The following is a 27,374-nucleotide window of genomic DNA, read 5'->3' as shown; positions in this document are numbered from 1 at the left end:
CATGGAGCCACCAAGACCCCCCCCCCCAGAGCCACCAAGGGGATTCCAGCATGGAAAACAAAAAAAAAAAACCCAAAAAACAACAAAAAGCTGGAAAAAAAAAAATCCCCAAATCCCCTGAGATCGCCACTTCCCCGAGTGAAATTAAAAATAAAGGTTGGGGGGGGGGTGGGAGGTCCCACCTGCCTGGACCCCCCCCCTCCAGGGGCACCTGGGGAAGGGGGAAAAACCCTGTGCTCCAGGTGGGAACCTGAGAACGGAGATACCGAGGGGGGCAAGGGGGTTTCGGTATCGGCTTGGATTGTGTCTCACGCAGATGTGGGTGAATATTTCTTTTTTTTTTTTTTTTTTTTTTTTTTTTTTTTGTGGGGGGGGGAGGGGGAAAATAGTAAAAAAAAAACCCCAAAACAAACAAACAAAAAAAAAAAAAAAAAAAAAACCACCTGAGATTGTGAGGCTTAAAATAAATCCTCAGGTCCTTCAGGTTGTCCGTGAGCTCCGGAGCGTCCTGCAGCTCCGAGCATCCCCATCCCTCTGGATCCTGCTTGGTTTTGGAGGAATTAAGCCCAAACTGGCTTTCAACAGTAGTTTTATGCAGGGGGAGGAATAAAAATTAGGATTTGCCGGTGGGGGAAGGAGCAGAGCTGGACCCAACCACCGATAAGGAGAGGAGAAAGGAGATTCCAACGTTTTTCCAAGCTCCCATTTTCCCTGATGAAGACTAATATATATAATTTGCATGTTAAAAGATTGATTCTTTTTTTTTTTTTTTTAAAGAGAATAAAATAGAAGCTATTTACAACAAAACAATCAAAAACAACCTCTTAAAATCCTGCAGAGAGTGGAGTTCCCAAAACAAAGGAGGGAAAAGGATGGAAATGAATAAAATATCTCCCTATTTCCAAAAGTTTTTTTTTTAGGATTTTTGTGGTTTTTTTTTTCCTTTAGAATTCCGGGGGGTTTCGCTAGAGCTCGCGTTGGCAGGCGTCCGTGCGTCTGTCTGGAGGTAACACGAGTTAAAAAATAACAATAATTATAATAATAATAATAATAAATGTACAGTGCAAAGTGTGATGTGAGTGAGGTAAACGGTCCCGGAGCGGCGCAGCCGGACAGCCGGCGGCTCCGGCAAAACCCCCCGGGCTAAAGCTTTTCTGCCTGGAAAAGGAAAATCCAACAACACGAGAACAAGGGCAGAGCCCATCGAGAGCCTGATAAGACCCCGGAGAAACCCTGGCAAGACCTCGGGCGAGACCCTTGGTGAGACCCAGGCGAGATCTCAGTGAAAACCCTGGTGAGATCCCGGTGAAATCCTGTTGAGACCCCAGAGAGACCCCGGCGAGACCGCAGAAGACCCCGGCGAGCCCCGGTGCGACCCCGTCCCCCCGCCGGCGCCGCGAGGGGCCCGAGGCTCGGGGCCGTTAAGGCGAAGCGCTGTTGGAGGTAGAGCTGGGGGGCACGGCCAGGCCGGCCGGGGCGGGGGGCGCGTTCCCACCGCCGCTCCCCACCCCGCTGCCGCCGCTGCTCCGGCTGCTGCCACCGTTGCCTTTGCTGTAGGCAGAGGAGGAGGAGGAGGAAGAGGAGGAGGAAGGGCCGGGCGTCTGGGCGAACAGCACACCTGGGCGGAGAGAGAGAGAGAGCAAAGCTGTGCTGTGAGACGGGGTGGAGGGCGGCGGGAGCGTGGCCCAGGGCAGCCCCCACCCACGGCAGCGGTGCCCGGGGGAGCCCCTCACCTGCGTAGACGATGCCGTTGATCTCCACGGACATGCTGATGCTGTTGGTGCCGTTGCTGCTGGCGGCAGCGGCGTCCGGGCGGTTCTCTGCCGGGGAGAGCCGCGTTACGGAGCCCGCCGGGGCCGGGGGCTCGGCCGGGGCGGGAGGCCGGGGCCGGCACTGACCTGGCGAGCGCGTGCCCTGGCTGTTGATGCGGATGCTCATGGGCAGCTGGGCCGTCATGGCCAGGAGGTTCTGCTGCAGCGCCCGCTGCATCAGCCGCTGCTGCTCGTCCGTCACCAGCGCCAGCTTCTTCTCCGGGGGCTCCCCCGACTCCAGCTTCTCCCGCAGCTGCTCCAGCGCCGCGGCCTGGGCGGCCGCCGCCACCTGCACCGCGGCCGCCTGCGCCGCCACCACGGGGTGTCCGGCCAGCGAGACCGGGAGCCGGCTGGGCATGGAGATGGGGATGGGAGAGTCCTCCTCTGCCGGGGGAGCGGGTGTCAGGGATGGGGGCACAGGGGTAGGTGGGTGCCACCACCCCAGGGTGTCCCCGGCCCTGGCACAACAGTTTGGTGCCCTGCTGTCCCTCCAAAGGTCAGAGATGGGTGATTGGAATCAGGGTCCCTGGAGCCCAAGGAGGGGAGAGAAGCATCGCTCCCCTGCCCGCTTTCCCCAGCTCTCCCCGTTATTATTGTATCTCCAGGGGTTAGGAGGGGGCTCAGCTTGCAACCGGACCCCTGGAGCAGGCAGACCCCAGAACAATCATTACCTTTCTTGATCTTCTGGCCCGGCGTGATGGCCCCGCCGTTGGTGGCAGACGCCAGCCCCAGCGCCGGCACTGGCAGCTTGGGCGAGGAGAGGAGGCCGTGGGTGCCGCCGGGCGAGTAGGCGAAGAGGGAGCCGCCGAAGCCCTGCCGCCGGCCCTCCCGCCGGTTGCTGTCGATGGCCGCCTGCAGCTCGTTGGGGTTGCTCAGCCCGCGCTTCTCACACTCGTAGGGGTACAGGTACTTCATGTACCTGCGGCCAGACGGGACACGGGCGGGGATGGTGAGGGTGGCGCGGTGGCTGGGCACCCCTTCCCGTGTGCCACCCCGCTGCTCCCTCCCCACTGCTCCCACACAGGGCTGTGCTGAGCCTCCATCCCCAGCACAGGGCAGAGGGACCCCCGAGGACTCGCCCCTCTCCCCTCCCCTCCGAGCCCCCGCTCACTGGGTGCGCAGGGTGAAGGCCGCGCTGGTGATGGAGGTGGGCAGGCTCAGCCCCTTGGTGATCTCCCGCCACAGCTTCTTGTTGATGACCTCCACCAGACCCCCCTTCTCGGTCACCAGCGTGTACAGCATGTACAGGTCCAGCACCTGCTTGGCCATGATGGGGATCCGGTTCACGGGGGTCCCTGGGGAGCGGCGGGAGGAGAGAGCGGCTCTGGGGTGCTGCTGTCTTACCCAAAAGTGGGGGCACAGCTGCTGAGACCCCTGCGGGGCAGTGGAGGGGCCGGGGGGCTCATGCTCCTCCCTCCCCTTCCACTGTCCCCTTCTTCCCCCCCCCGGGCCCTCCCGCTGCGATCAGCCCCAAACAAAGGAAACAGAAACTCGCAGTTTCCAGCCACAGCCCCGTCGTGGCTGAGCCGGTTCCTCGGGCTGAGCCGGCACCCGGCAACGCGAGTTATTTATAACGGGGGCGGCACAATCCGGCTGTGAGGGTCCCCTATGAGCTGGGGGGCTCGTCCCTCCAGCTCGAGGAGGGGGCTGGCAGCACCTGCTCCCTCATCGGGGTCCCCACCCTCCCAGCCCTGCGGTGAGGGGGCTCTGGGGGACCTCAATGGATGCAGGTGGGCCATGGTGGTGGGGGGACCGCAGGGGACACAGCCAGGGGACAGGACAGAGGCAGGGGAACCCTGGGGGACCCAGCCAGCAGCCCCAGCCCCCCTGTGCAAGCACACGTGCCTTCGCAGTGCTGTCTGACAAAGGGCCGGAGCCAGCCCTGTGTCAGCACTTCCAGAGCTGTTTTCCACGCAGGAACCAGACCCTCGAGCAGCACGCTTGGCTTTAGCCCTTCCCACCCCCTGCCCCCCCAACCGTGGCCTCTCCCCGGGCAGAGAGAGGGGACAGCGAGGGGCTTTGCCCCCTGCAATAACCCAGGGAATGGGCAGAGGGGGCACACAGCCAGGGGTGTTGTGTGGGGAGGGGCTGCAGGTCTGGGTGCCATGGGTGAAGGGAGGGGGCCGCAGGCTCTGGATCCGGCCCGGCAGGTTTGACCCCGCTGTGCTGAGGGGTTAAAGATTAACCAGCAGCTCAGCCGGAGCCGTGACCTCAGGGCACTAATGAGGGGCAAGGAAATGAGCCCCTGGCCTTGGAGGGAGGGGGGGAATGTGGGGGGTGCAAGGTGGGTGTGGTGGAGCACGGTGGGCACAGAGTGGGCGTGGGGGCACAGGGTGGGTGCACAACTGGGTACTCACCTCGCTTCTGCATGAAGCTGAAGAGGTCATCCAGGAACTCCTTCCTCCTGGGGTCACCATCCAGCTCGTACAGCTGCATAAGAAGAGAGAGATGCTCAGAAACCCCCTTAACCCACGTGTCCCCCCACCTGAGACCCCTGGCTTCCACTGCAGCAGCCCTGGAAGGACACCAAATGGCTTGGGGGTCCCTGCAGAGGTCCAGGCGGTTCCTGCAGCTTGGGCTGCCCCACTGTGCCATTCCCTGCCCGCCCTGCTCGGAGCTCAGCTCCGGGATGCCGGTGCTGGGATCACGGCCGGAGTGGCTCCCAGGCTGCCAACACCGTGCTCGGCCCCGGCTCCTCCCGGGAACGCTGATCCCGGTTATTTTTATCATCCACTGCCTGCTCAGCACAGCGTGGTCCCTCCACGCTTGGGGTGCCACAGAGAGCCGTGGCCAGGAGCCAGTGCCTCATGTGCCTTGACGTGAGCCTGTGTGCCATCGCCCTGCAGGGAGGGACACGTCCTGCACTGGGGAAGGCAGAGCTGGGCCAGGCTCTGACACGCTGCGCCTCAATCACCAGCTCTGCTTGGGGCATCTTCAGCCGGGACCCCCCACCCCGCCAGCCCGGCACATTCCTGCCTGATTTATGGCGCAGGATCGGCCGGTTGGAGCGCCCGGCACGCCGGAGGCACACACCACGCCACGCCACGCGGCCTCTCCCCAAGCCCAGCGCCGTTTCTGCCCGGAGGCGGGTGGATAATCCCCCCACCCCATCCCGGGAAGGGTGTTGGAGCAGGGGCTGTGGGGGCAGGCGTTGTCGGGGTGGCGGCCACAGGTCCGCTTTCCTCAATGACAACTCTGAACAACTGCCAGTGGGGCCGGGAGGGGTCTATAAATACCCCCCCATAACACGCCAGGCACGCACTGCGGGGCCACCGCTGCCGGTCACTGGGTCACCCATGTGCCCACTCCCTCCACGGCTATGCCCTGTGGCAACCAGGACCGTGGGCAGGTGGACGGGTGGGCATCGTCCTGGCTTGAGCCCCCTCCTCCTGCAGCCCTGCAGGGAGGATCCGGATCCCGCAGGGCCTGACTCGCCCGCCGGCACCGATCAAAGGGATCAATGGGGCCGCATGATAAGCGGGGCCATAAACCCCCCCCCAGTTCCCCTGGGAAACTTGGCAGGCTCGACCAGCCCCTTACACACCCCCAGGGCAAGGGCAGGAGCCACCAGCACCACCGGCAGAGACCCTCAAAGCCCCTCTGCCACCCCAGCGCCCCAGCTAGGGGTCTGGTGTGGGAGTGCTGTGGGGGGAGCGAGCCATGGCACAGCAGCAGCACTGTGATTTTTGGGGCTGAGCTGCACCGGGCTACTTGTGCCAGCTGAAGGATGCTGGGCTGGTGCCAATCCAGCCTCCCCCGTTTCCTTGAGCAGCTCCAAAAGCCACACACAGAGAAAGGGCTTCCCCGGCGCCCGATCCTGCGGGGTGCGGAGCCATCCTGGGGAGTGCTGAACACGCTGGTTCATCCACTGCCAAGACCCTCGGGGTCATGATCCACCCCCCCCTGCCCCGCGGACTCAGTCCCGAAGGGAATGGACGCGTTTAAGAGGATGAAAGAAAATTAACTGTCAGCTGAGGAGAGCGTGGCCGGCCAGGACAGGGGGATTAGTGGCCGTGGCGGGCGGCTGCCCCACCAGCCCCGGTGGTCCCATGCCAAGCTCAGCTGTCTGCAACCACTCTCACCCCCGCCCAAGTGCGATGAAGCCATGGGGGATCCCAGGGATGGTGAGCAGAGGGATCCCTGTTTTGGGGACCTCACAGCCCTGCCAGCACACCCGCCATGGCTGCTGGGCAAAGGATGTCTGCTGCTGACGGTTACCGGCGAGACTTCGACAGCTTCGCTGCACTTGGCAGCTGCTCACTGACCACTGCAGGGCCAAGCAGAGAAACAGGCTCCCCTTGGGACCCCCCAAACCCTGGTTTAGCTCAGCCACTGCCAGTAGAACCAACTGCCAGTGATGGGCACCTGCCCAAGGTGCTCATCCGGCAGCACTGTGGGGCGAGGACGTGCCCAGCCATGGCCGGGACGTGCCCGGTGTGCACTGTGGTGTGTGACAGAGTGCATTTACCAAGCTGCCCCTGTCCTCCCTTACCACCCCTATTCCCCCTCGAGCATGGGCAGGACATGGAAGGGGACAGAGATGAGTGACTCCCAGCTGCCCCTCGCAGGATTTCCTTGCACTGACGCCATCCGCAGCCAACGGCAAAGCAGCCGGCGCCCCGAGAGCCCCAACGGCAGCGCAGGACAGCTGGGACAGCGGGGCTCAAAATGCAAATTGAGGAACAGAAACGTTCTGGTTTTGGCAGCGTGCGAAACCCAAAGCGCAGCTGAGCTTGGCACAGGCTGGCGGCTGCTGCTGGCACTGCTGCACCGAAATCAGCAGGTGCTGAGTCTTGTGCCTGCTTGGTGCTGATCCCTGCCCCGTGCCTGTGCCCTGCTTCCTGCTCTCAGCCCTGGTTTCTGCTCAGCTCAAGGCCAGCTCCTCACAGGGACACGCAGCGTCTCGGTGCTCGGTGCAAAGGTACCGGCGTGCAGGAGCCGCAGGCAAGGCCGCCCTGTGCCGCTGAGTCAATACATTTATGTTTCATAATTAGGGAGGTGGAAACGACTTAATCCATAACGCAGCTGCCCCAAGAATATCCTCTTACCGTGGGGTCCCCACGGCAGGGTGCGGTGCCAGGGACGCTGCGGCACAGCCACCCCAGCCTGGCTGGGGGGAGCAGGAGATGCCCCCCACCTCCCTGAGAGACCCCTGGGCAGGGGGATGTGACTCCACGCACCCAGTGCCCCCAGTGCTGACCCACCCCAGAGTGAGCGCTTGATGCCAGCGGCACGGCTGCTCTGGCCACAGTGTCCAGCCCACCTGGCCGCAGTGCAGCCCCCTCGGCCCCCGGCCGGCTGAGGACACGGAGCCAGATGGCCGTTGCCAGCAGATCTATAATTAAGTGGAGGAGGAATTAGGCAGGCGGTGGGCGGGTGGCCCTGACCCCGGCCCAGCGCCCCGGCAGGATGCCGGCCCGGCGTTTGGTGTGGATGACCGGATTAATGTTTCAAACCAGATTACAGGAAAATCCCAACCCGCTGGCTTTCAAAGGGCAGGCGGGAGGCGGCCCCTTGGCAATGCCAGGAATGCGGGAGAGCCCTCGGCACGGGCTCGGTTCGTGCCGGGGGTCCGAACCCCCCCCCGACCCCCCCGAGCTGGGGCAAGGGGGACAATTACAAGCAGGAGGGGAAGTGCCATTTCACAAAGCTCCGGGAATGCCGGGGGTCATGCTGGTGCCAGGCAAATCCCCCTTTCGGCAGGAGTCCCTTGTCTGCCCCGTGAGGCGTCATGGAGGAGGAGTTCGTGTCCCTGCATCCCGCGTCCGAGTTAAAAACACCTCCCCTTCCCCCCGGCTTGGTTCCGGGTTTTCAGGCTTTGGGAATTAATTTTCAAGTTTCTCTTCCATTGCCAGGAAGTGGCAACACTCTCGGTTTTCCTCCTTCTCTCCAAAACCGGTTTGGGACGTGCACACCGTGACGTGAGCCGGGACTGGGGACAAGACCCAAGGGCCACTGCAGCAGGGATGGGGGCTGGTGGCAGCCTCCACCTTCCAGGGGCTAAACTCCCCTGAATTCCTGTATTTAAGGAAAAAACACAACGCAGGCAGCGGCGGGGAGAGCCCACCCTGTCTCGGCAGGTAGCAGCACCAGCGGTGACAGGCTGAGGGGCTACTTCTCTCCTTTTCTTTCCTTCCTTCCTCTGGCAGCCCCCGGGGATGCATCCCTTTGTCCCGCGGACAGCCGAGGGGCCATGCTGGGCTGGGGAAGAGCCCGCGCACACTAACGAGTTCTTTAACGAAGAATAAACACATTTATGGCGCGTTTCCCGTCCCACTCCCAGCCCATACACAGCCCCCGGCCTCTGGCACGCCGGGACCCGCAGTGAGGTCGGAGAGGGCACTTATTCAGAATAAGAAAGTCATTTGTAAAAACCAGAGCCAAGGATTGACTGAGGGCCCCGGGCCGCGGCGTTTCAGGCGCTGGGGATGTGATTTCCAGTAAGGCGGTGCCTGACTCAGGGCTGGGGGTGCCCGAGGCAGCAGCCCCTCTCCAGGCACAGCCCCCCCGGCGTGGGGTGCAGGGTTTGCTGGGGCCAATCCCTCCCGGTGAAGGGCAAAGGGAGCGTCCAGCCCCGGAGCAGATTCCTACGCAGATAAAGCGCTCGGCTTAGGTACAGGTCACCCCTGGCTGTCCCCATCCCTAATCCCCTGCGAGCCCCCCAGGCCACAACCCCCCGTGGGAAGGGGCTGCTGGGGGGCAGGGAGGTGCGTGCCCCCTCCCCAAAATCTCCCAACACTTTGCTCGTGGGGGGATGTGCTGGCTGGAGCCTCGCCCACATGGCCAGGGCCGGCGGTGACTCCACTGACCGGCCCGGCGGGATTCCTGCTGCCGGAGCATGGCCGGGCTGGGGGGCCGCTTCCGCGGGGGCAGCTGGGGAGGGGGCCCGGGAGCTTCCCGTCGGCACCATTGTTCACACCAGTTCCCAGCATTGTCCCCTCCGCGGGGGACACCGCAGGTGCCTCATTGCACCAGCGCCTCCTCCTCGGGCCGGGGGGACCCGGTGGGCGCAGGATCCATCGGTGACAAACCCAGTCCCGATCCCCCGCCATCGGCACGGGAGTCTGGGGGTCCCCGAGACCACCCGAGCCCCCCGTGCCCACCTCCTCCCCACACAGGCTGGGGGAAGGAGTCATGTGGGTGACCCTGGGGGTACGCGGGCGGTGTCACGGCACGGCGGGTGTCACGGCACGGCGGGTGTCCCCGAGCGGCGGAGGGGACGCTGAATGGGCGAATTAGTCACCGTTTAACCTCGCTGACCCCCCCATTGTCCGTGCGCTGTCGGCCGCCCTCCCCACCACGGCCGTGCCCAGCCAGCCGGCGGCTCCCAGGATCCGTGTCCCTGCCGCGGGCCGGGCTGACACCGGGCTGACACCGGCTCCCGGGATGGCTGTGCCGCTGCTGTTTGCTCCCTTCCCGCAGAGGAGGAAGCGATTCCTGCTTGCCGTGGCGTTCCCAATGGCAGTTCGCTGCTGGGCGGCAGCGAGCCAGGCTCTGGATGGAATCAAAACTGGTTCCGTGTGTGAATGCAGACATGTGGCACGGGCTGGTGAGGGGTCACGGAGCACTGGGGTGCTGGGGCTGTTCCCTCGGCGGGCCAAGCCGCTGGCTGGATGGGAGCCAGCCCGGCAGCTCTCCCAGCCCTTGCTGTGTGCGTGCTGGTGCATGCCCTTGACACATGCTTGCTATCACACCGGACCTTGTACAAATATTAATCCAGTGGAGTCAGGCGCTGTTGAGAAAGTTTGTCCGAGGAAGGACACCAGGCTCGCTCCAGCCACCAGGCAGAGCCAGAGAGGGCAGCTGAGAATGAGCTATGCAGCGCTGAGCTGGGGAAATGTGGCCAGGGCAGCCAACTCAAACTCTCGGGGCACCCGGTGAGCCCCCCCCAGCTTGGGCTGTCCCTCCTGTGTGACTCCCAGGCCTCGCAGGGTGAAGCCCCTGAGGGCTGGAGAGCCAAGACCCTCATTCAGGACCTGACCCGCGTGAGGTGGCAGCAGCGGCAGCAGCGAGGCCTGGAAGCCAAGACGGGGGTTTAAATTCCACCATATGTAAATGATCGTCTTAGAAGGGGATCGCGGTAAGCCCCGGCAGATGAGTCACCGGGGCTTCCACCGCCCGCTGGGATTTGGCTAATTGCAAATCTGTTCCTGAAATGCGAGGTCCTGCACCTCTGCCCTCCGTCAGCACCACGGTGGGGGTCCCTGGGGTCCCGTGGGCAGGGCCAGGGTGCACGGAACGCCTGGGAACCCCGCCGCAGAGCCGCTGGAGGAGCTGGAAGGGGTCCAGCAGCCACAGATGGGGTTGACAGGAGGCAGCTGTGGGCTGTCAGCCCCGGGAACCATCACCGCTGAGCTGCTCTAGCACTGCGGAAACCTCACGGTGTCCTCGCACTGAGAGGAGGGGGGGTGGTGGTGGGCACTGTGATGGCACCACAGTGACAGACCTCATCCCACTGTGGCACCCGTGCAGGTGGCAGCGTGGGACAGCGTGTCCCAGGTGCTGCAATCCCCAAAATCAGGCACTGGTGCCCAAGTTGGAGGCTCGAAGCCCTTTGCTGAAGAGGTCTAGGGCTGTTACCTGCCTGGGTGCTCCCACTGCCACCTGTAGCAGGGTGAGACCCCAAGCCAGCTGCTGTGGGAGGACAGGGAAGCCCTTTCCCAAAGGACTGCTGCCACAGAAGTGACTCGGCCACACCCTCCCCGTGGGACACACGGGGAGAAGGGGACCCTCCTCAGGGGTGAGCCCCGGCCTGCAGCAGCCCCAGCGCAGGGGGGATTATCCTGAGCCCCAGCCAGAGCGGGAACCCAGGCACAGGCAGATAAAGGGTCAGGGAGAGGGTCAGGAGCTGCACCCTGAGCCCCCAGTCTGGCTGCCCCAGGGGCTCAGACCAGGGGGCCCCCCAGCCCCAAACATCCCCCGCCCTGGCCCCTGATTGCAGCACGTCCGGCTGGGCCCTGGGACCAGCTGCCATTTCTCCTGCGGTTTGGGCCAGAAATAGGGTGATGGAGCAATGCTGCCCTTGCCCAACGCTGCGGTGGGGGCGGGGGGCTCTGCTGACAAAGGCCCCGCTCCCTGCACTGCTCTTTTCTTTTTTTTTTTTTTTCCCTTTTAAATAAACCCTGTTAGTTCAGCTGTGCCGAGAGGGGAGGCGGCCGCCACCTCCGCAGCCCTTGAGTCAGCCCGGGGGGCTGGGGAGTGGAGGGAACAGGGCTCTGAGAGGGCCAGGGGTGGGGGGAAATGAGGTTCTGGGGGGGTCCAGGCATGGGGGAACACAAGCAGGTGATGCCCCCGCTGTGGGGAGCCAGCCCAGCTCCCCAGACAAGGGGTGTGTCGAGGGCATGGTCCAGCTGGGTGAAGGCACTGACTGGGCACCTCGAGCAGAAAGGACGTGTCCCCTGTCCCTCAACCTCATCAATCATCCAGGGTCTTGTTTGGAGAGACGGCTTCATGAGTGCTCAGATGCCGGGACCAGCACCTGTGAGCACCCAGGCGTCTGGCTGGGGGAGGCACTCGGCGGCTAAGCCGCTCTCGCCGAGAAGTCCCTGACCTCTGGCCAGGGATCTGGTGGGATTACAGCCCCGGGAATGCTCCCTGAGCTCTATGAGCCAATTACTGCGCCAGATCCCCGGCTGGGAGCACCCCTCGGCACGCCGGGCAGCGGTGCAGGGCAAGAGGGGCGACGGCTGAGTGTGGGCTGAGTGGGGAGGACGCAGCCCTTTTCCGGGGAGGGGTCCGCTGGTGACTCCCCCACTGCCCCCAAAGTCCTGTCCTGCTCAGATCCCCTCTTGCCTGCGTTATCTGCTGCTGGCCCGGCCAGGCACCGCAATCACCTCCCAGGCACAGCAGCGCCCAACCGGGGGCCCCAGGGCACTCCCCCTTATCTGGGAGCCAAACTGCCTTTGGGTGGGGGGCAGTGGCCCCCGGCTGTGTGATGACACTCGGGTCCCCCTTCCCTGCGCCGGGGCCCCCTTGCCCTCCCTGGGGGCGGCTCATCCGCTCGGCTGGCTAATGCAATAAAGCTCTAATCAATATTTTAAAGAAAGTAAATGGACCCTCCCGCCCTCGTTAAGAGGCCACGGGGCCCCTGCTCAGGCCCCACGCCCCCAGCTGGCTTTGGGCTTTGAAAAGGAGTATAATCCACGGGAGAAAGGGGTTCAGAGGGGATCCCCCACGCCTTAACCAGCTCCTGGGGATTCAGAGGAGGTATGGGCTCTGTGCTCCTGCAGACCCTCCTGGAAAATCCCAGCTCCACCAGCCATGTGCGCAGGGCTGGTCCGGGCAGAGGGGGGTCCGGTTTCACCCACCCCCGCAGCCCTGCCGAGGTCGCTGAGTTGCTTTCGGTTTATTTTTCCCCCACCACTGCACTTTGAAACGCCGTATCTCGGGCTGCGCTGCACCACGCGAGATAAGAGCTGAGGTTTTCACGCCCGTGTGCCACCGGCACGGCTCAGATGTCCCCAACACAAGAAACCTCTTGCCCCACTAAAGCACCAGCACCCCCCAAAACCCCCCCAGCTGGCACAACCTCCCGCTGGCACTGTGGTGACTTCTTAAATCCTTCCTGAAGCAGAAATGGGGTGTTAAACATCAGCCTGAGGCAGCCACTGCAGGACACCCCAAAAGGGAGCACCCAAAATGGAGATCCCCAGAGGGAGAGTGGTGGCTGCTGCAGCCAGATGTATACAGGGAGATGGATTCCTCAAGCTCCTGCGATGCGGGACAGGGTACTGGCATGCAGGGTGCCGTGCCTGAGGGAGCACCAGCAGCACAGGAAACTCCAAAAGAGGTAGAGGCCGGAAACTCCAGCTCCAGGGGCTGCCACTCCACCAGGGGCTCCCACTCCTCTCACTCCTGGTATTAGCGGGGAGCAGTAATAGCAATAATGAAACAAAAAGATCAGAGCAGGGATCTTGGGGGGCAGCAGCAACAGAGCCCCCACAGTGCTGGGGTACAGAACTCCGAGCAGTTTTACCCCAAGCAGCCCTTTGCTGGCAGGAGCTTGCTGGATTTTTAGCCATTTACCACCCAGAAAATGCTCCCTTTCCCCCCCTCATCCCGAGGAGCCACGGTGCCCTCGGCAACTGCTGCCCCCGAGTTCCCGGTTGCGCTGGGGGCTCCTTTGTTCTGCTGCCCGCGCCGGCAGCGCCCGGGTCAGGCTGAGCTGACCTCTGCCTGTGCAGTAGCCGTCCCCAGGGACGGGGAGGTGCCACGCGCCGGCTCCCTAACCTCCCTCACCTCCATAACTCTTCCTCACGCCCTCCCCTTCCTCCTCCCTTGAACTGGGCCCCATCCTCCTGCCTCCGGCCCCCCACGGCTCAGCCGAGCACCAGTTCACAGGAATCTGTCCCAGATGGGTCAATAAAACCTGGCAGTGGAGGATGGGGGCTGCCAGGGTTTGGGTGTAGAGACAGGCACAGGGGCTTGGATGGGGGCACTGCCTGGTGAGAACGGTGTTCTCAAGCACAGAGACCCACAGGCCAAGGATGCCGGCGGCACCAGCACAACCAGAATCCAAACTGGATCTGAACTCCCAGCAGAGAGAGCTGGACAGCCAGGGAAGTTAAAAGGTTGATGGGAGAGCAGGGGTGCTGCCGGTGCTGAGAAGCTCCTTGGCAAAAAATAAAAAGCAACCCCAAAAGAACCCATCCCTCACAGAGCAGGCAGGCAGAACACCGGCACAGCCACGCACAGCACCACGTCCCTGCTAGCTCGCCCACACAGGGACCCTGCTGTGCTCCAGCATCCCAGAGCTGCCGGGGCTCCCCCTAAGGCGCCTCCACCCCAGCGAGGAGCGGGGATGGGGTACGGCATCCCCTGCCCCGTGCTGCCCTCGCTGTTTACATTCCTGCTGCTCCTTCCCAGGCCGCGCCAGCTGGGCTGGGATGGAGCCCGGCGGCACGCGCTGGAGGCCGGCCAGGAGGAGCTCCCGGCCAGCACCGGCTGCGCCAGCAACCCCCTGGCCCCGGTCCAGGGGCCGCGATCCAAGCGCGGTCGCACGGGCTGACGTGCCGGGGAAAGCCTCTCCGGGCCCGGCGTCGCCTCCGCTCCTCCGCCCACGCAGGCTCTCCAACCCCCTCCGGCTGCTTCCACGATTCACCACCGAGCCGGGCGCTTCCCAGGGACCCCAGAAGTGACATGGAGGGAGAGGGAGTGCTCAGGGAGAGAGGGCACAGCTTGGGGGGCAGGGGAAGCGCTGGGAACGGCGCTGGTGTTCCCAAGTGCCGTGGCTGCGATAGGGGACCTGGGCCACGGCACTGACACGCTGACGAACAGGAAGATCAGAGCTGCGGTATTGAAAAGCCTTTTCACAGCTACGAGTTCACGGCCCCGGCCCCTCGCTCCCCGGCGGCAGGAAGCACAAGAGAGAGAAACCACAAGAAGAGCAGGCAGCCTGGGTGCAGCAAGGGATGTCACCACTCGGAGGGATGATGCACTCGGAGTCACCCAACTAGGGAAGGGGCGAGACTGAGCCCAGCATTAAAATGAGGGATGTGCAGGGCAGGAACATCCCTCCATCCCTACAGCTGGACAGGAGCATCCCTCCATCCCCAAAATGGACAGGAGCAAAATGGACAGGAGCATCCCTCCATTCCTACAGTGGACAGGAGCATCCCTCCATCCCTTACAGTGGACAGGAGCATCCCTCCATCCCCAAAATGGACAGGAGCATCCCTCCCTCCCCACAGCCAGGCAGCACCAAGAGGATGGTCACATGCTCCTGGTGCTTGCTGGTGCTCCCTCCGCCAGCCCTTTTCTGAGCCTGCCCACATCCACATGTGCCAGCAGATCCCGGCAGCTCCTTCCTCCATTTCGGAAGGGATGCGACAGCCTCCTGAAAGTGAAGGGGCAGAGGTGGTCGCATCCCTCCTGAAAGGCCACCATGCCCTGGCCGCTCCATCTGGGTCCCATCTGCTGCTGCTGGTCCTGCCCCTTCCCCCAGCCCCAAACTCCGATGCATTTAAACACACATCAAAGGTGCCGGGCAGCCCCCGGGGAGCCCCGGCTGCAGCACGTTTTCTTCTATCAGCAAGAGCAGACTGCAAGCCAGCTCTGGCACCAGCAGAGTGGGAATGTGCTGGCCTTGTTGCCTGGGGAAGGCAATGAAGGGGGCAGTCAGGTGCTTTCTCCCTGGTTTCACTCTTTCATGGCATTTTGGCAGCAGCAGGGGTGCAGCTCTGCCCCCCACCAAGCATCTATGGGGCCAGAGTTGTCCTGCCAGGCATCAGCTCTGTAGTGATGGTGATGGGAGACAGACAGGTCCCCATGGAAAATGGCTTGGGGAGAGCTGAGAAGAGGAAAACCATAAGATCCACCAGATTTGCAAGTTTGGGGTGACTTTTTCATAATTTTCAGCAGGAATCCTCCCAGATCCCTGCAGCAAACCCAACCACACTGCATGCCTGTGGCAGAACAACCCGGACACAGGATCCACTCGGAGTCACCCAACCAGGGAAGGGGCGAGACTGAGCCCAGCACTAAAACCCCGGAGAAATCCCACTCATTCCTAATGACAACAGCAGCTGGATCCGAGGAGAACACTGCCGGAGGCGGCACTGCCAGAGGCACCTCCCCACGCTCGCGAGGACACACGGCTGCGCAGGAGCAGGAGAGGGATGGCAGGGCAGGGACACGCGTTTCTCGGTGGGCACATACCTGCTTGAACTGCTCCTCGTAGGTCCAGTCGCCGTGGTCAGGTGCTGGTGGTGGGGGCTGAGCATGGCCCAGGCCGGGGGGCAGCCGCTCCTGTCCCCCTGGCAGCCGTGGTGGCTCCCCCCGGTAGTGCTGGGGTGCCGGGGGCTTGCGGAGCAGCAGGGATCCCGCACCCGCCCGCACCGCCTCTGCTGAGCTGAGCCCTTCCTCTCCCATGTCTTCTTCTTCCTCATAGTCTTCCTCTTCCTCCTCCTCCTCTTCCTCCTCTTCCTCCTCACCCAGGTCCTCTTCAAAGTCATCTTCATCCCATTTGCCCTTCCTGGAGCCAGGAGGAAAGGAGAGGTTTGGTCCCACGCTGGTTCCCAAGGCCCAACCCTCTCTCCTGCCCGCCCCAGCTGCGGGGCTGGGACCACCCACCCAGCACACAGTGGAGCCCCGGTACAGCCCATTGGTGGGGGCAGCTCTGCGGGGCATGGCCAGCCCCCAGTATCCCAGGAGCAGCTCTGTCATGGACTTCTGCCAGATGGCTCCTGGCCTGGCCCTGCCCTGAGAGGATGCACGCTGGAGGCAGCCGAGGGTCCTGCATAATTTAACACTAGCCTGGGGTCCTCTGTCCCAGCCCCTGGCTGCTGGGCAGAGATGGGATGTCGTGCCAAACCCAGCATGAGGAGCCACAGAGCCGAGCTGCTGCTCTCAGCACCTCCTGCTCTGAAATATCCCAATAGCTCTAATCCACAACCTGCCCCAAGCCACAGGATCCCCGCAGCCTCCCCAGCACGCTGTGCCCAAACCCACCGATGTTGTGCCACTTCCCTGCCCCTTCCCCAAACCCGTGAGAGCTGCCCGAGTACACTCACAGGTCCTCCTCCTCCTCAGAGCCCATCTCCTGCTGGTACCCGCCGCCATCTTCCTCCTCCTCGCCGCGCTCCTCCTCTTCCTCCTCCTCGGAGCCCTGGCTCTCATCCGACAGCCCCGGGCTGGGCGAGTGGCTGAGGCCGGCGGCGGCCGCCCGCATGGCAGCCAGGGCGGCCATCTGTGCCCGCTGGATGTGCGTGCTCTCAGGCTCCGCTCCCTCCTCCGAGGGCGCCGGGGCTGGATCCTGCCCACGGCCCCGGGTGCTGGCAGGGGGCTGCGCCGGGGGGGACGTGCAGCGGGGAGGCTGCTGCTGCTGCTGCTGCTGCTCCTGCTGCCGCGCTTCCAGCGCCTGCTGCAGCCGTGCGCGCTGCTGCCGCTGCAGGTTCTCCATCACCGCCTGCAGCTTCATGGCTCTGCCGGCAGGCGGGGGGTCCCCGGGGGGGCGGGGGGCGATGCACCCAGGGGGCAGTGCCCGGGGGGCAGCGCCCGGCAGGCTGCCGCGCTCCAGCGGGGCTGGGGGCCAAAGCTGGGCAGCGCCGGGGGGAGGCAGCCCTGGAGGGGGCTGCCGGGGGGTGAGGGCAGTGCCGTCGGGGTGTCAGGGCAGGAATTGACACCGGGTTAGGAAAGAAGGATGTGCCCCTTGACCCCTCTCAGGCTTGGTCCGATGTCTCCTTGGCTTAAGGGCTACGGTGTGTCGCAGGCTCAGTGCTGCCCGTTGGGATTGGGGTGCTGCTGTTGTTGGGGGGAGTGTCCCAGGTAGTCTCCAAAACTCTTCCTCAGGCTCAGCAGGCAGCAGCTGGAGCACGGCTCATCACCCTTTCCCTTGCAGACCTGGCACTTTCTGGGGCTGGCAGCCTCAGGGTCCCCTGCTCACAGTCGGTGTCCCTAATCCTCAGCTGGGTCAGTGTCCGGCAGGCGTCGGCGCAAACCTGTGGGAGAAGTAGAGCAGAGGGTCAGTGGAGCTGTGGGCAGGAGCCGGTGAGCAGGAAGGAGTTAAAGACAGCGCAGGAGCCTCATTAATCTCGAGCTAATGAGATAGGGCGGCTGGGCCTGCTGCTGGAGGGGGAAGGGGCCTGCCGGACCCGATAGCCCTGCCCGGCCCTGCAGGCAGCGGATACCGGTGGACCCACGCCCGCAGATAACAAGTCCTGGGGAGAGACGTCCACCAGGTCCCCCACAGGGGACAAAGCACATCCCCGGCAGGGATATACGGCATGGGGAGCACTGGGCTCATGGTGATGGCACTGGGGCATGGGCAGCACTGGGGTCTGTGCTTTGGAGGGGCCCCAAAGCACCCCGGGGCAGATCCCAGGGGATGGACAGGCAGAAACCCTGGCAAACAGGCTCAGCCAAGCGCCCCCAGAGCCCCCTTGCTCCCCTTCCCTGGGGGCTGGGAGCCTTCCAAGGCAACGTGAGGCTGCCACCGGCTCACCTCTGCTTTGCCCCACTGGAAAACACCGAGGGGATCAGCACATAACAGTTGGGCCCTGCGGAACCCCCACACCCCGGTCTGGACCTCTTCTAGCACTGAGCTCCCAAGCCCCGGTGTGGCCAGCAGCCCCGGTGTGGCCAGCAGCCCCGGTGTGGCCGGCCAGTTCCCAGCTGTGACCTCGCCTGCACTGAAGGAGCTCACCGCAGCACCGCGGTCGTGCCGTGTTCGCGCAAACCCCGCTTCAGCTGCCCGGGGGCACACACGGCACGACCCTCACGGGGACTGACCGTGGGGCCGGACCCGGGGGCTGCGGGGCCAGGACAGCCGGCAGCGCGCCGGGGCCGGCAGCTACGCCACGATCCCGCGCATTCTGGAAAGAGGAACCTGCTGCCAGTGTGGGCCGGGGCCGCGGACGATCGGGCGGGCGGGAGCCGCTTCCCCCACGCCTCGCCGCGGCAGCGGCTGCATCCGCTCCCGGCCCGGCCGGGCTCGGCTCACGCTACGGACGGACACGTCGCCACCGTCACGGCAACCTCAGCAGCCACCGCCTCCACCGGGAGCCAGCAGAGGCGCGGCACAAGTGGGCCAGCAGTGCCCGTGCCTCAGTTTCCTCTCCTCTGCCCCGATCAGCGCCGTCTGGCCCCCGCCGAGGAGAGGTCGCGGCAGGGACACTCCCCGCCCCGGAGCAGCCGCTCGCCGGCCGCGGCCGCGCTCCTGCCCTGCCCCGAGCACCTGAACCCCGTCCCCTGCGCCAGCCCCGAGCGAACCGGAGCGAGACCGAGCCGGGCACGTGCTCCTCGCCGCCGCTGTGGCTCTGCCGGGCCACGACTCCCCGGGTGACACGGCGCCAGCACCAGGTGCGGAGCTGCCTCCTCGAGCACCGCGGGCCGTGGCCGCGCCGGAGCCACGCTGCCGCTTCTCCACGGGGAAGCCGGAGCGGCGAGGCCACAGCCAGGGCCCCGTGGCACCCCGGCCGGGCGGCCACGGTGACCTTGAGCCGTGCCCCTTTGTCCCTCCGGCCGCTCGGGGCCACGGAGCCCGGTGCGTCCCCGCCGCGGGGCGGTGGCGGGGGTCCCGCGAGGGATTCGAGGCGGCGTCACCCGCGTCCCCGGGGCAGGTGCTGGGGAGCGACAGCGGCTAAAAATAGGCAGCGGGGGTGTGACGGAAGGCCCTTTGTGCCACCGACACCGGGGCTGGGCTGGCCGCGGCCGGACACCCCCAGGCGGGCTCCCGGCATTGCCGGGAAGGGCTCCGGGGCTGTCGTGGAGGCTGAGTGAGGAAGAGGAGGAGAAGGACAGGGAGGCCATGCCCGGTGGGTGCCGTCCCCGCGGACGGACGGGGCTGGGGACCCGAGGCGAACAGGAGTCCCATCCCCAAAACTGAGCCCAGCCCCGCTCCCGGCGGCACGTGGCACCGGCGGCCCTCAGAAGGACCGGGCACGGAGGCGGCGGGGCCCAAATGGGCCCTGGTCCCGCGAACGGCAGGAAACGGCGGCCCCCGACACGGAGAGGCGAGCCCGGGTCGGCCCGGCCTGGCCCCTCCGCCGTCCGGACCCCGGGAGACCGCGGGCCTGGCGGGGGCATAGGGCGGGGCCACGGGGCTCTGCCCGGCCCGGAGAGGAGCGCCCGGGGAGAACGGAGAGTCAAGGCCGGGAACGGCCGCGGGGGAGGAACCCCAGCCCCGCGTGGGGGAGGCGCCCGGTAACCGGCCGCGAGGGGAGGGGGCGCCACGCTCCCGCCCGGCCCCGGCAGCGGAGGGCCCAGCCCACCTCGGAGAAGCGGCCGGTCCTGGGCTCCGGTCCCCGCTCCCGCCCAACCCCCGACTCCCGGTCCCGGCTACGTCCGCAGCGTGGGTGCCCGTTCTCGGTGCCGATCCCGTCCGCGGGACCGGTGCGGCGGCGCGTCCCCCTTACCCGGTACAGGCCGTGCGCCGCGAAGCCGCATAGCAGCCGCGGCCGCCCGGGGTCGGGCTCGGCGGGGCCGGTGCGCGCGGGGCCCGCGGCGCTGCTCTCCCCGCGGGCGGGCGGGCGGCGGGACCCGGCCCCGCCCCGCGCCGCCCCGCCCCGCGCCGCCATTGGCCCGCCGCGCCCGGAGCGCCCCGCCCCTCCCCGCCCCGCGATGTCATTGGCCCGTGGCTCCCGTAGCGCCCCGCCCCCCGCCGCCATTGGTCGGCATGCAAATGTTGCGCGCGGCCGGGGCGCGGCCGCAGCGCCGCCTCGCGGACGGGCGGGGGAACGGCGCCGTGCAGGGCGCGGGCCCCGGTAGAGCCGCGGGGGGGGGGCGGTTAACGGGGGTAAACGGGGGGGGGTTTAACGGGGGTTAACGGAGGTCAACGGGGCTTTTACGGTGGTTAACTGGAGGTTCGCGGGGATTAACGGAGGAGCTATCGGGGGACAACAGGGATTCACGCGGGGTTAATGGGGTCCGGCAGCCGTCGCGCCCCGGTTCCCGGGGCTCCCCGAAGCACCCCCGGTGCCCCACTTCCCGCGACGCCCGGGGCGGGATTCCCGTGTCCCCGCCCCCGTGACGTCACTTCCAGCGGGCGGTGCCGGGCCCGGTGCCGCCGGTGCGGGCCGGGGGTGGAAGCGGCGGAGGGAGGTCTCGGTCCCGGTCCCGGTTCTGGTCACCGTCCCGGTTCCGATCCCAGTCCCAGCGCGCCATGGTGGTGCTGCGGGGCGGCGCGGGCCCCGAGGAGCCGTTCCCGTGAGTGCGGGCCCGGGGCCGGGCGGGCCGTGGGGCGGTCGGGCCGGGCAGGAGCCCCCCGGGCTGTCGGTGCGGGCGGGGAGCGGCGGCGGCGCCTCCCGGGACAGCCCGTCCCCAGCTCCCCGGCCCCGGGGGCGGTGTCAGAGCGGAGCCCGGGACCGGCATAATGAGCCTTAGCATTAGTGTTTATCCCTCGAGGTCACGGTGCTCCCGGTCACCGGGGCTGGCCACCCGGTCCCTCGTGGTGCCGGGGGTGGGCTGGAGCCCCCCGCTCCTGCACGGGGGTACCGGGAGCCCGGGACGGAGCTGTCCCTGACAGCCCCGGCTGTCCCGCGGCGACTTGGCTCTGCAGGTCCCTTGCCGCGTTCTGCTGCCAAAGGGTAAATGACAGGAATAGCTCCGAAATCCCCCGGCAGAGAACAGGTTCCTCTTCCAGGCGCCTTCCCTGCCTGGGAATGGGACGTGGAGGAGGAGAAGGCAGGAATCTGTGCTCCGGTGTCCCCGCAGCTGCCGGGCCCATTGCCCCGCGGTTACGGTTTGCTGGGGTCCCCCAGGAATGACCTCTCCCGGGGTCCCATCTCAGCCTGGCACGGGACCCTGGCTCAGAGGGTACCGATGCTTGTCCGACACCGGTCACTCGCTCTGGGGGCACTGGCCCGAGGCCACTGTGCCCTCTGAACCTCCAGGTTGGCACTGGGCGGAGGTGGCAGTGCCAGGGCAGACGTGGCAGTGCCGGGTGCCAGGGCAGCCACGAGCAGCCTTCAGGAAGAGAGTCGAGTGTGGCTCAGCCTGTTCCCCTCCCACGGGGCTCGGGGGGTCCCGGGGGTGCTCCCACCCTGCTGACAGTGGTTTGTGACATCTCTCTCTGGGGCCGTGCCGGCTCCAGGGAGTGCCGGGCTCGCAGCTGTGTACTCAAACCCCCGAGCTAAGGTGACTCCCTCTGTTTATTCAGGTTTTTGTAACCGTCTTTGTATCACAACTTGATCCACCAGCCCTGGTTGCTCGCTGTGGCAGGTTGGGTTACTGCTCCCCACCCGTCCTCTGGGCATTGCCTTGATACCTGAGTCTCTTTTATTCTTTCCAAGCCCACCTTTGCCACGGTTTTCTCCAGCTTGGAAGGGATGGTTGTTTTTTTACCCCCCACCAGCAGCCAAGACTCTATCACTCCCCCAAGGGGGGAAAAAAAAAATCAAGGTTTTGGCGAGGGCGAGCAGCTGGCTGTTGGCCCAGGCTGCAATCGGACAGCACAACCTGCTCTGCCCTGTGCCCAGATCAGCTCTGTCGGCACCTGATTGCAGCACTGGGGCTCCCATGAGGCCCAGAATGCTGGAAAGGAGGGGACACGGTGGGGACATGGCCCTGTGGATGCAGCAAGGCCGTGGTGCTGCCGTGGCAGTGGTCACAGCAGTCACTCTGGGCAGCCGTGCTGCAGCTCCTCGTCCTGGATGGACAGTCCTGCGCGTTCATTCAGGGGTGTTGATTTTCTCCCCCACCTTCTGCTGCGCTAAAGGAAACCCACACAACCCTGAGGGGAAGCTTCTTCGCAAGTGAAGGCAGTGAAACTTCCTGTCTTTGGTGTTTAGTAAACTTTGAAACCCAAGCAGTTGCGTTCAGCACGCTTCTCGCTCGTGGTGTGGCTTCATTTTCCCATAAAATGCCTCAGTTGTTTTGGTCATTGCTAAGCTGTGCCTGTGACTAATCAACGCCCTGACCATGTTGTGAACATGTGAGCAGCTCTGGGTGCCCCCAGGAGCTGGCAGTGCCAGGCTGGGGTGGTGTTCCTGCTGCCCTCAACAAGGAGTGGCAGGGTCAGTGCCACTCGGCACGATGGTGAGCGTGAGGTGCAGCAGGGGCCCAGCAGGAATGGATCCATCGTTTTGCTTCCTGTGTGGCACGGTTAATTGCCCGGGTTAATTACCCAGGTTAATTACCTGGCCCTTCCAGTGCTGACACACAGCTTTGAGCAGAGCCAGTCCTTGGAGGTGACGGTGACCCGAGGGGGACAGGCCCCGTGGGAGGAAGCGATGCCGGTTGCAATAACAGCGGGGCTGATGCTCTGCTGCCCCATCTCCCCCCATCCTCCCGCTGCTGTGGCTGCCCCAGGCCCCTCAGGTGGGCTCATCCCTCCCGCTGTGTCCCCCAGGAGGATCGAGGACTGCCTGCCCCTGCTGGAGGACTCCCCGTCCAAGCGGTTCTCGCCCTCCAAGAGGAAGCAGTATTACATCAACAAAGCCATCCGCAACTCCGACCTCATCCCGAGGGCCAAGGGCCGCAAGAGCCTCCAGAGGCTGGAGAACAGTAAGGACCAGGGCAGGGTCTCTTCCCCAGGGCAGCCTCCCCCTGAAGTGTGTGGCAAGCAGGGATGTACTGTGGGCAAGGGGCCTCTCTGGAGGTGCTTCCTCCCCTCTCAGGGCTTTGCTCTTCGCCCCAGCTCGCTACCTGATGACACTGCTGGAGCAGGATGACTGCGGGAGCGACGAGGGAGAGCTTACCCACTCGGCCACCCCCAGCATCTTCACCGAGGCCTGTAACAATGAGACCTATGTGGAGGTGGGTACAGCCACCCACTGGCTTGGGGACACTGGCATGGCACGTCATGCTTGTACCTCACTCCTCCATCCCTCTGCCTCCCTGGCCTGAGCAGCTGCACCCCAGCTTCTGCCTGGTCTGGTGTCAGGCTGGGATCTGTGGGATCTGCTGCCATGTGTGCCAGGGGGTGATGGGGTCCTGGGGCCCATGGGGTGGGGGAATCTCCAGGCAGATCCTCTCACGGGGAGTTGTGGCTGCAGAGCAGCGGGTGCCTGGCGAGCTGCAGCACTTCCTCTGGCACAAGCCCCTTGCCAAACCCCCGTTGCCTCACGCTGGCCCTGTAACCGGGTGTTTGGAAACGTGGCCTCTCCCTGGTGTGGCACTCAGGGCCATCCCTGGGGACGAGGGGGTGAGGAGGGGGTGTGGGGAGGGGGCCCCCTGCACTGCCAGGTGCTCCCCACAGATCTCTGTAGTGGGGCTTGGTGGCTTCTGCTGTCAGATCTGGAACGACTTCATGAACCGGTCGGGAGAAGAGCAGGAGCGGGTCCTGCTCTACCTGGAGGAGGAGGCCAGGAAGAAGCACAGGAGGAAGCTGCCTGTCAAGAACGAAGAGAAGTGGAAAGGTGCTGGGAGGGGACGCAGGGTGGGGACAGCCTCTCCCTTTCCTTCCTTGTGTACATTCTGGGAGGGCTGCACCCACTCCCTGTTAATGGTGGGGCCAGGGGAGGCCTGAGGGTGGCAGGAAGGGGTTTATGGCTGCAGACCCCCACCGTGGACCAGGGAGGGTTTGTGGGAGCCAGGAGTGGCTGGGATGATGGCACAGCAGCCATCCCCTAATGTCACAGCCCCAAATCTCTGCACCCCCGAACCTCCCTGTGCTGGGGAGGGCATTGCACTTTTAGGGGTGACTGTGAAGGGAGCCCTGCTTGGCAGCTGTGGGGGGACACTGGGACCTCCCAAAAGGTGACACTGCGGGCTCTGGAGCTGTGAGCTGTGTCCAAATCCCTTCTCCCTTCTCCAGAGCTGCCTGCCTACACACCCCAGGAGTGCTTCCAGCGCATCAGCCGCCGCCTGCGCGCCACCCTGAAGCGGGGCCGGATCCCCATGGTGAGCTGGGGGGCCTGGGACAGCAGGGCTGGGGCTGGCAGGGGTCCCTCCAGAGCCGTGTCCCCAGAGCTGTGCCCTGACCCTGTGCAGGGCAGGGCCAAATTTCAGAGGAGCTCCTGGGAACGCGCTCCGGTGCTCGTGTGACCCCGCAGTGCTTGTGGGCAGACATCCAGCTCCCGGCAGATGGGGTTTCCTGGCTCAGTTCAGATTTTTCTGGCAGTTGCAGGGCTTTTTTTTAGTGGTAGTTGCCCAGTCTCTGTGCAATGACAGCAGGTGACAGGTGAAACCAGGCGTGTTTGTGCATGGGGACAGCAGTGGAGCCTTTGGGGTCTTCACAGGGGCCCACACAAGGCTATTTGGGGAAACTCCAGTGTGTTTTGAAAGGGGGTAAAAGTGCACCAACTGCTGAGCAGGAAGGAGAGAGCTGAGTGCAGCCCTGCACTGCCTGCCCAGACACTTGCTCTACCAGCCCTGGGGGTGCTGGCTGCCTGCTCCCTCTGCTCTGTGGGGCTCTGTTTGTTTTCCTGGTGCTAATTAGAGCCTCTAAATGCAGCCTGGGCTCCTCCTGCCCACTGGCTTGTTTGTCTTCAAATGAGACACGTGTGCTGCTCGTCTCTGGGGTCACCGAGCTCTGCAGACCAGCAGAGCACTGAGCTTTGACTGTGGGGAGGCACGAGGCTCCCCTGGCTGCTGTGAACACGAGGGATGGTGCCAGCCCTTGGCACACACCATGTGGAGTTGGCAGGAGCTGGATCCTTCCCTGCCTCAGGGGCTGGAGATGGGAGATGTCTCCTCTCCCTGCTGTCTCCCGTCCAAATAACTTGCCCAGGAGCTGCTGGCAGTAAGTCCTGGGGAGTGAGTTGTGCCAGGGCTGTGCCCACCACTGCCCCTTCCTCGCTGAGCCCCTGCCTCTCCTCACAGGGGACGCTGGAGGGGCTGGAGGAGGAGCTGCTGGCCTTCTTCTCTGTCACCCCCCACTCTGTCTACACAGCACTGATGGATAACAGGTATTTCCCCATCTCGGGGTCCTGGCCTCTGGGGTTCCCCGTGCCCCAGGGCCGCCCCAGGCTGCAGAGGGGCTTTAGGAGCACAGGACACCCCTTGGTCTCCCCTCAGCCTGGCCTGGTCTCCACCTGGGGACGCCCACCTGGTCCCCGTGGAGCCCCTGGGGGAGGGAGGCACCCGGGGATCCCTGCACAGGGCCCTGTGGCACTTTGTGCTCCCCATCCACATCCTGGGAGGATGGAGGGCAGGGCAGCCCGTGGGACACGCTGGTCAGGCTCTAACCCTGTCCCCTGTCCCCCAGCTTTGAGCGGCTCCTGCTCCACGCACTCTGCCAGTACATGGATCTCGTCTCTGCCAGTAAGAGCTGCGTGTCCGCTTGGTTTTAGTTTTGATTGTGATTTTGTTTTTGTTTTTCCCCTTCCCTCCGTCACTATCTCTCCTCTCCAGCTCAGCCTATTCCTCCCTTCCTCCTGCCGGCCCCACCTCGCCCTGGGGCTCACAGATAACCCCGCGGTCCCAGCCCTGCCTGCTTGGAGCTCCCCGGGCAGCCCCGGCCGTGCTCACCAGCGCTGGCTGCAGCCGCACACCCGGGGGTCGGCGGGACCCAGCTCTGACGGGAAATTCGGGTGGTCCAAAGCAAGAATCTGCTCGCGGGGTTCCCTCTCCTGCAGCTGCTTCCTCCTCCCGAGGAGCAGCCGTGCTCTCGTACTGCCCTGGGCGTCCCCAAAGGTTTTGTTGCCAAGGCAGAGAAGGCATCAGGCTCCATCCCTCCAGAGGAGGCTCCGCTGCCGGGCGTTTCATTAGGAGCGGCTTGTGGCAATCAGCCTGAGCGCTAATGATGGGGAGCGAGCCCGTGGGGCCGGCGGGGACTCGGCTGGGGACAGAGGGGACAGAAAACAGCCCCAGGGAGGAGGGGAGGGCGGTGGCTGGGCGCGCCTGTTGGAGACCCCCGAGGTGGGGGAGCAGGGGTGTGCTGACCTCTCCGTCCCACCCGCAGGCTCGGACATCGAAGGCAAACGCCAGATGAAAGTGAGCAACAAACACCGCGTGTTCCTGCCGCCGGAGCTGCTGCTCTCAGACTACCTGGGGCAGATGAGCTGATGCCCCCCGACAGCTGCCCTGCCCCTCCTGTGTCCGCTGCAGCCTCTCCCGGACCCTCGGCCCTTCCTTCCCCTGCTCCAGCAGCCGCTGCCCGGCGGGGCAGAGCCGGGGGTTTGTGGCCGTGCCCTTGGGTGTGCCGGGAGCGGGGCGGGCAGCGCGGCCCCGGCTGCGGGGCAGGTGCCTCTCGCCCGCCCCGCTCGCCGCGCAGCCCTCCTGGAACTGTCGGTGTGTCTATTTATAACGCAGGTGTTTTTTAAAAATAATCAGGCGGGGCCAGCCTCCCTCTGGCGCTGACGCTCGTGGGGTGATTTCGGTCCAGATTTTTCTGCGGTGAAACAGCTCCTGGCGGCTGCTGAGCAATCGCTGAGCCGGCGGAAGAGCCTGGGGGCTGCCGCGTTCCCGCAGCCCCGTGCCCACCGGGTGTCCAGGGGGGCTCGGCCCCCTCGGCCGGGGCGGGGTGTGGGGAGCTCCGGGTGCTTTTACCCCACGCCCCTGTGCCCTGCCCGCACGACGGGGCTGTTTTTAAGTGTAATATAGCTTGTGGTTTTTTATCACGTGTGTGTATATTTACGTGTGTGTGTGTGTGTGTGTGCGTGCTGGAGGGGTGCAGTCCCTTTTGGGGCTCTCTCTGCTTTTCCACAGCTGCCATGGGGGCAGATGTGGCATTTTGGGGGGGTCCCTCTGTGTGCCCCCGCCTCCCTGGCATGTGCCAAGGGTTGCTGGCAGGGCGTGCCCCGGGGATCTTTGCCGGTTGCTCTGTCCCACCATGACACCGACTGCCATTAACCCCTGTGGGCACCCCCAGGGCCAGGGGAGCCCCTCGCGCCTCCTTCGCTGGTGCGGCTCGGGTACGGGCGCCTTCAGAAACAATAAAAACGGTGCTCCCCTACTCCGGCTCTGTCTCTCCGTGGGGACGGGGAGGAGGAGGCTTTGGGGGGGGGGGGGTCGCGGGGCACCCGGTTGGGCACGGGGTGGAAAATGTGGGTTGCGGGAAGGTGCAAAAAATATGGAACGCTTCACGAATTTGCGTGTCATCCTTGCGCAGGGGCCATGCTAATCTTCTCTGTATCGTTCCAATTTTAGTATATGTGCTGCCGAAGCGAGCACGAACTGCACTGCGCCCTCAGTGCTATTTAAAGCCTTGGAGAGTTATTATATTCCGGATAGGGTGACCGAGGT

General features: G+C 64.8%; 2 protein-coding genes and 1 non-coding gene across 5 annotated transcripts; 1 reads left to right on the top strand and 2 right to left on the bottom strand.

Moving 5' to 3' along the window:
• Positions 1–374: 374 nt before the first annotated feature.
• Positions 375–19,749, bottom strand: ARID3A (AT-rich interaction domain 3A). 2 transcript variants are annotated; one of them, XM_053965664.1, is made up of 9 exons: positions 19,664–19,749; positions 16,322–17,248; positions 15,468–15,783; positions 4,169–4,241; positions 2,923–3,106; positions 2,483–2,730; positions 1,899–2,195; positions 1,734–1,820; positions 375–1,618 (listed from the first exon to the last, which is right to left on the bottom strand). In XM_053965664.1, the coding sequence occupies exons 2-9, from the start codon at positions 16,726–16,728 to the stop codon at positions 1,422–1,424; spliced, it is 1,809 nt and encodes a 602-aa protein (XP_053821639.1). In that variant the 5' UTR covers positions 16,729–17,248; positions 19,664–19,749; the 3' UTR covers positions 375–1,421. The 2 variants fall into 2 exon arrangements, with proteins under 2 accessions (XP_053821639.1, XP_053821638.1); XM_053965663.1 differs by having other exon boundaries at positions 1,734–2,195.
• A 389-nt stretch (positions 19,750–20,138) lies between these two features.
• R3HDM4 (R3H domain containing 4) lies at positions 20,139–27,084 on the top strand. 2 transcript variants are annotated; one of them, XM_053965668.1, is made up of 8 exons: positions 20,142–20,453; positions 22,597–22,751; positions 22,885–23,003; positions 23,482–23,605; positions 24,004–24,089; positions 25,011–25,096; positions 25,396–25,451; positions 26,092–26,285. In XM_053965668.1, exons 1-8 carry the CDS (start codon positions 20,410–20,412, stop codon positions 26,193–26,195), a joined length of 774 nt encoding a protein of 257 aa, XP_053821643.1. In that variant the 5' UTR covers positions 20,142–20,409; the 3' UTR covers positions 26,196–26,285. The 2 variants fall into 2 exon arrangements, with proteins under 2 accessions (XP_053821642.1, XP_053821643.1); XM_053965667.1 differs by lacking the exon at positions 25,396–25,451 and having other exon boundaries at positions 20,139–20,453; positions 26,092–27,084.
• A 111-nt stretch (positions 27,085–27,195) lies between these two features.
• LOC128800810 (U6 spliceosomal RNA) lies at positions 27,196–27,302 on the bottom strand. The gene has a single exon (XR_008435052.1). It is a non-coding gene; the product is annotated as a U6 spliceosomal RNA (small nuclear RNA).
• Positions 27,303–27,374: the final 72 nt, after the last annotated feature.

This window comes from Vidua chalybeata, chromosome 27 (assembly GCF_026979565.1).
Source record: "Vidua chalybeata isolate OUT-0048 chromosome 27, bVidCha1 merged haplotype, whole genome shotgun sequence".
Taxonomy (NCBI): Eukaryota; Metazoa; Chordata; class Aves; order Passeriformes; family Viduidae; genus Vidua; species Vidua chalybeata.
Note: the sequence above shows the minus strand (reverse complement) of the source record. Positions and strands in the feature narration are given on the sequence as shown.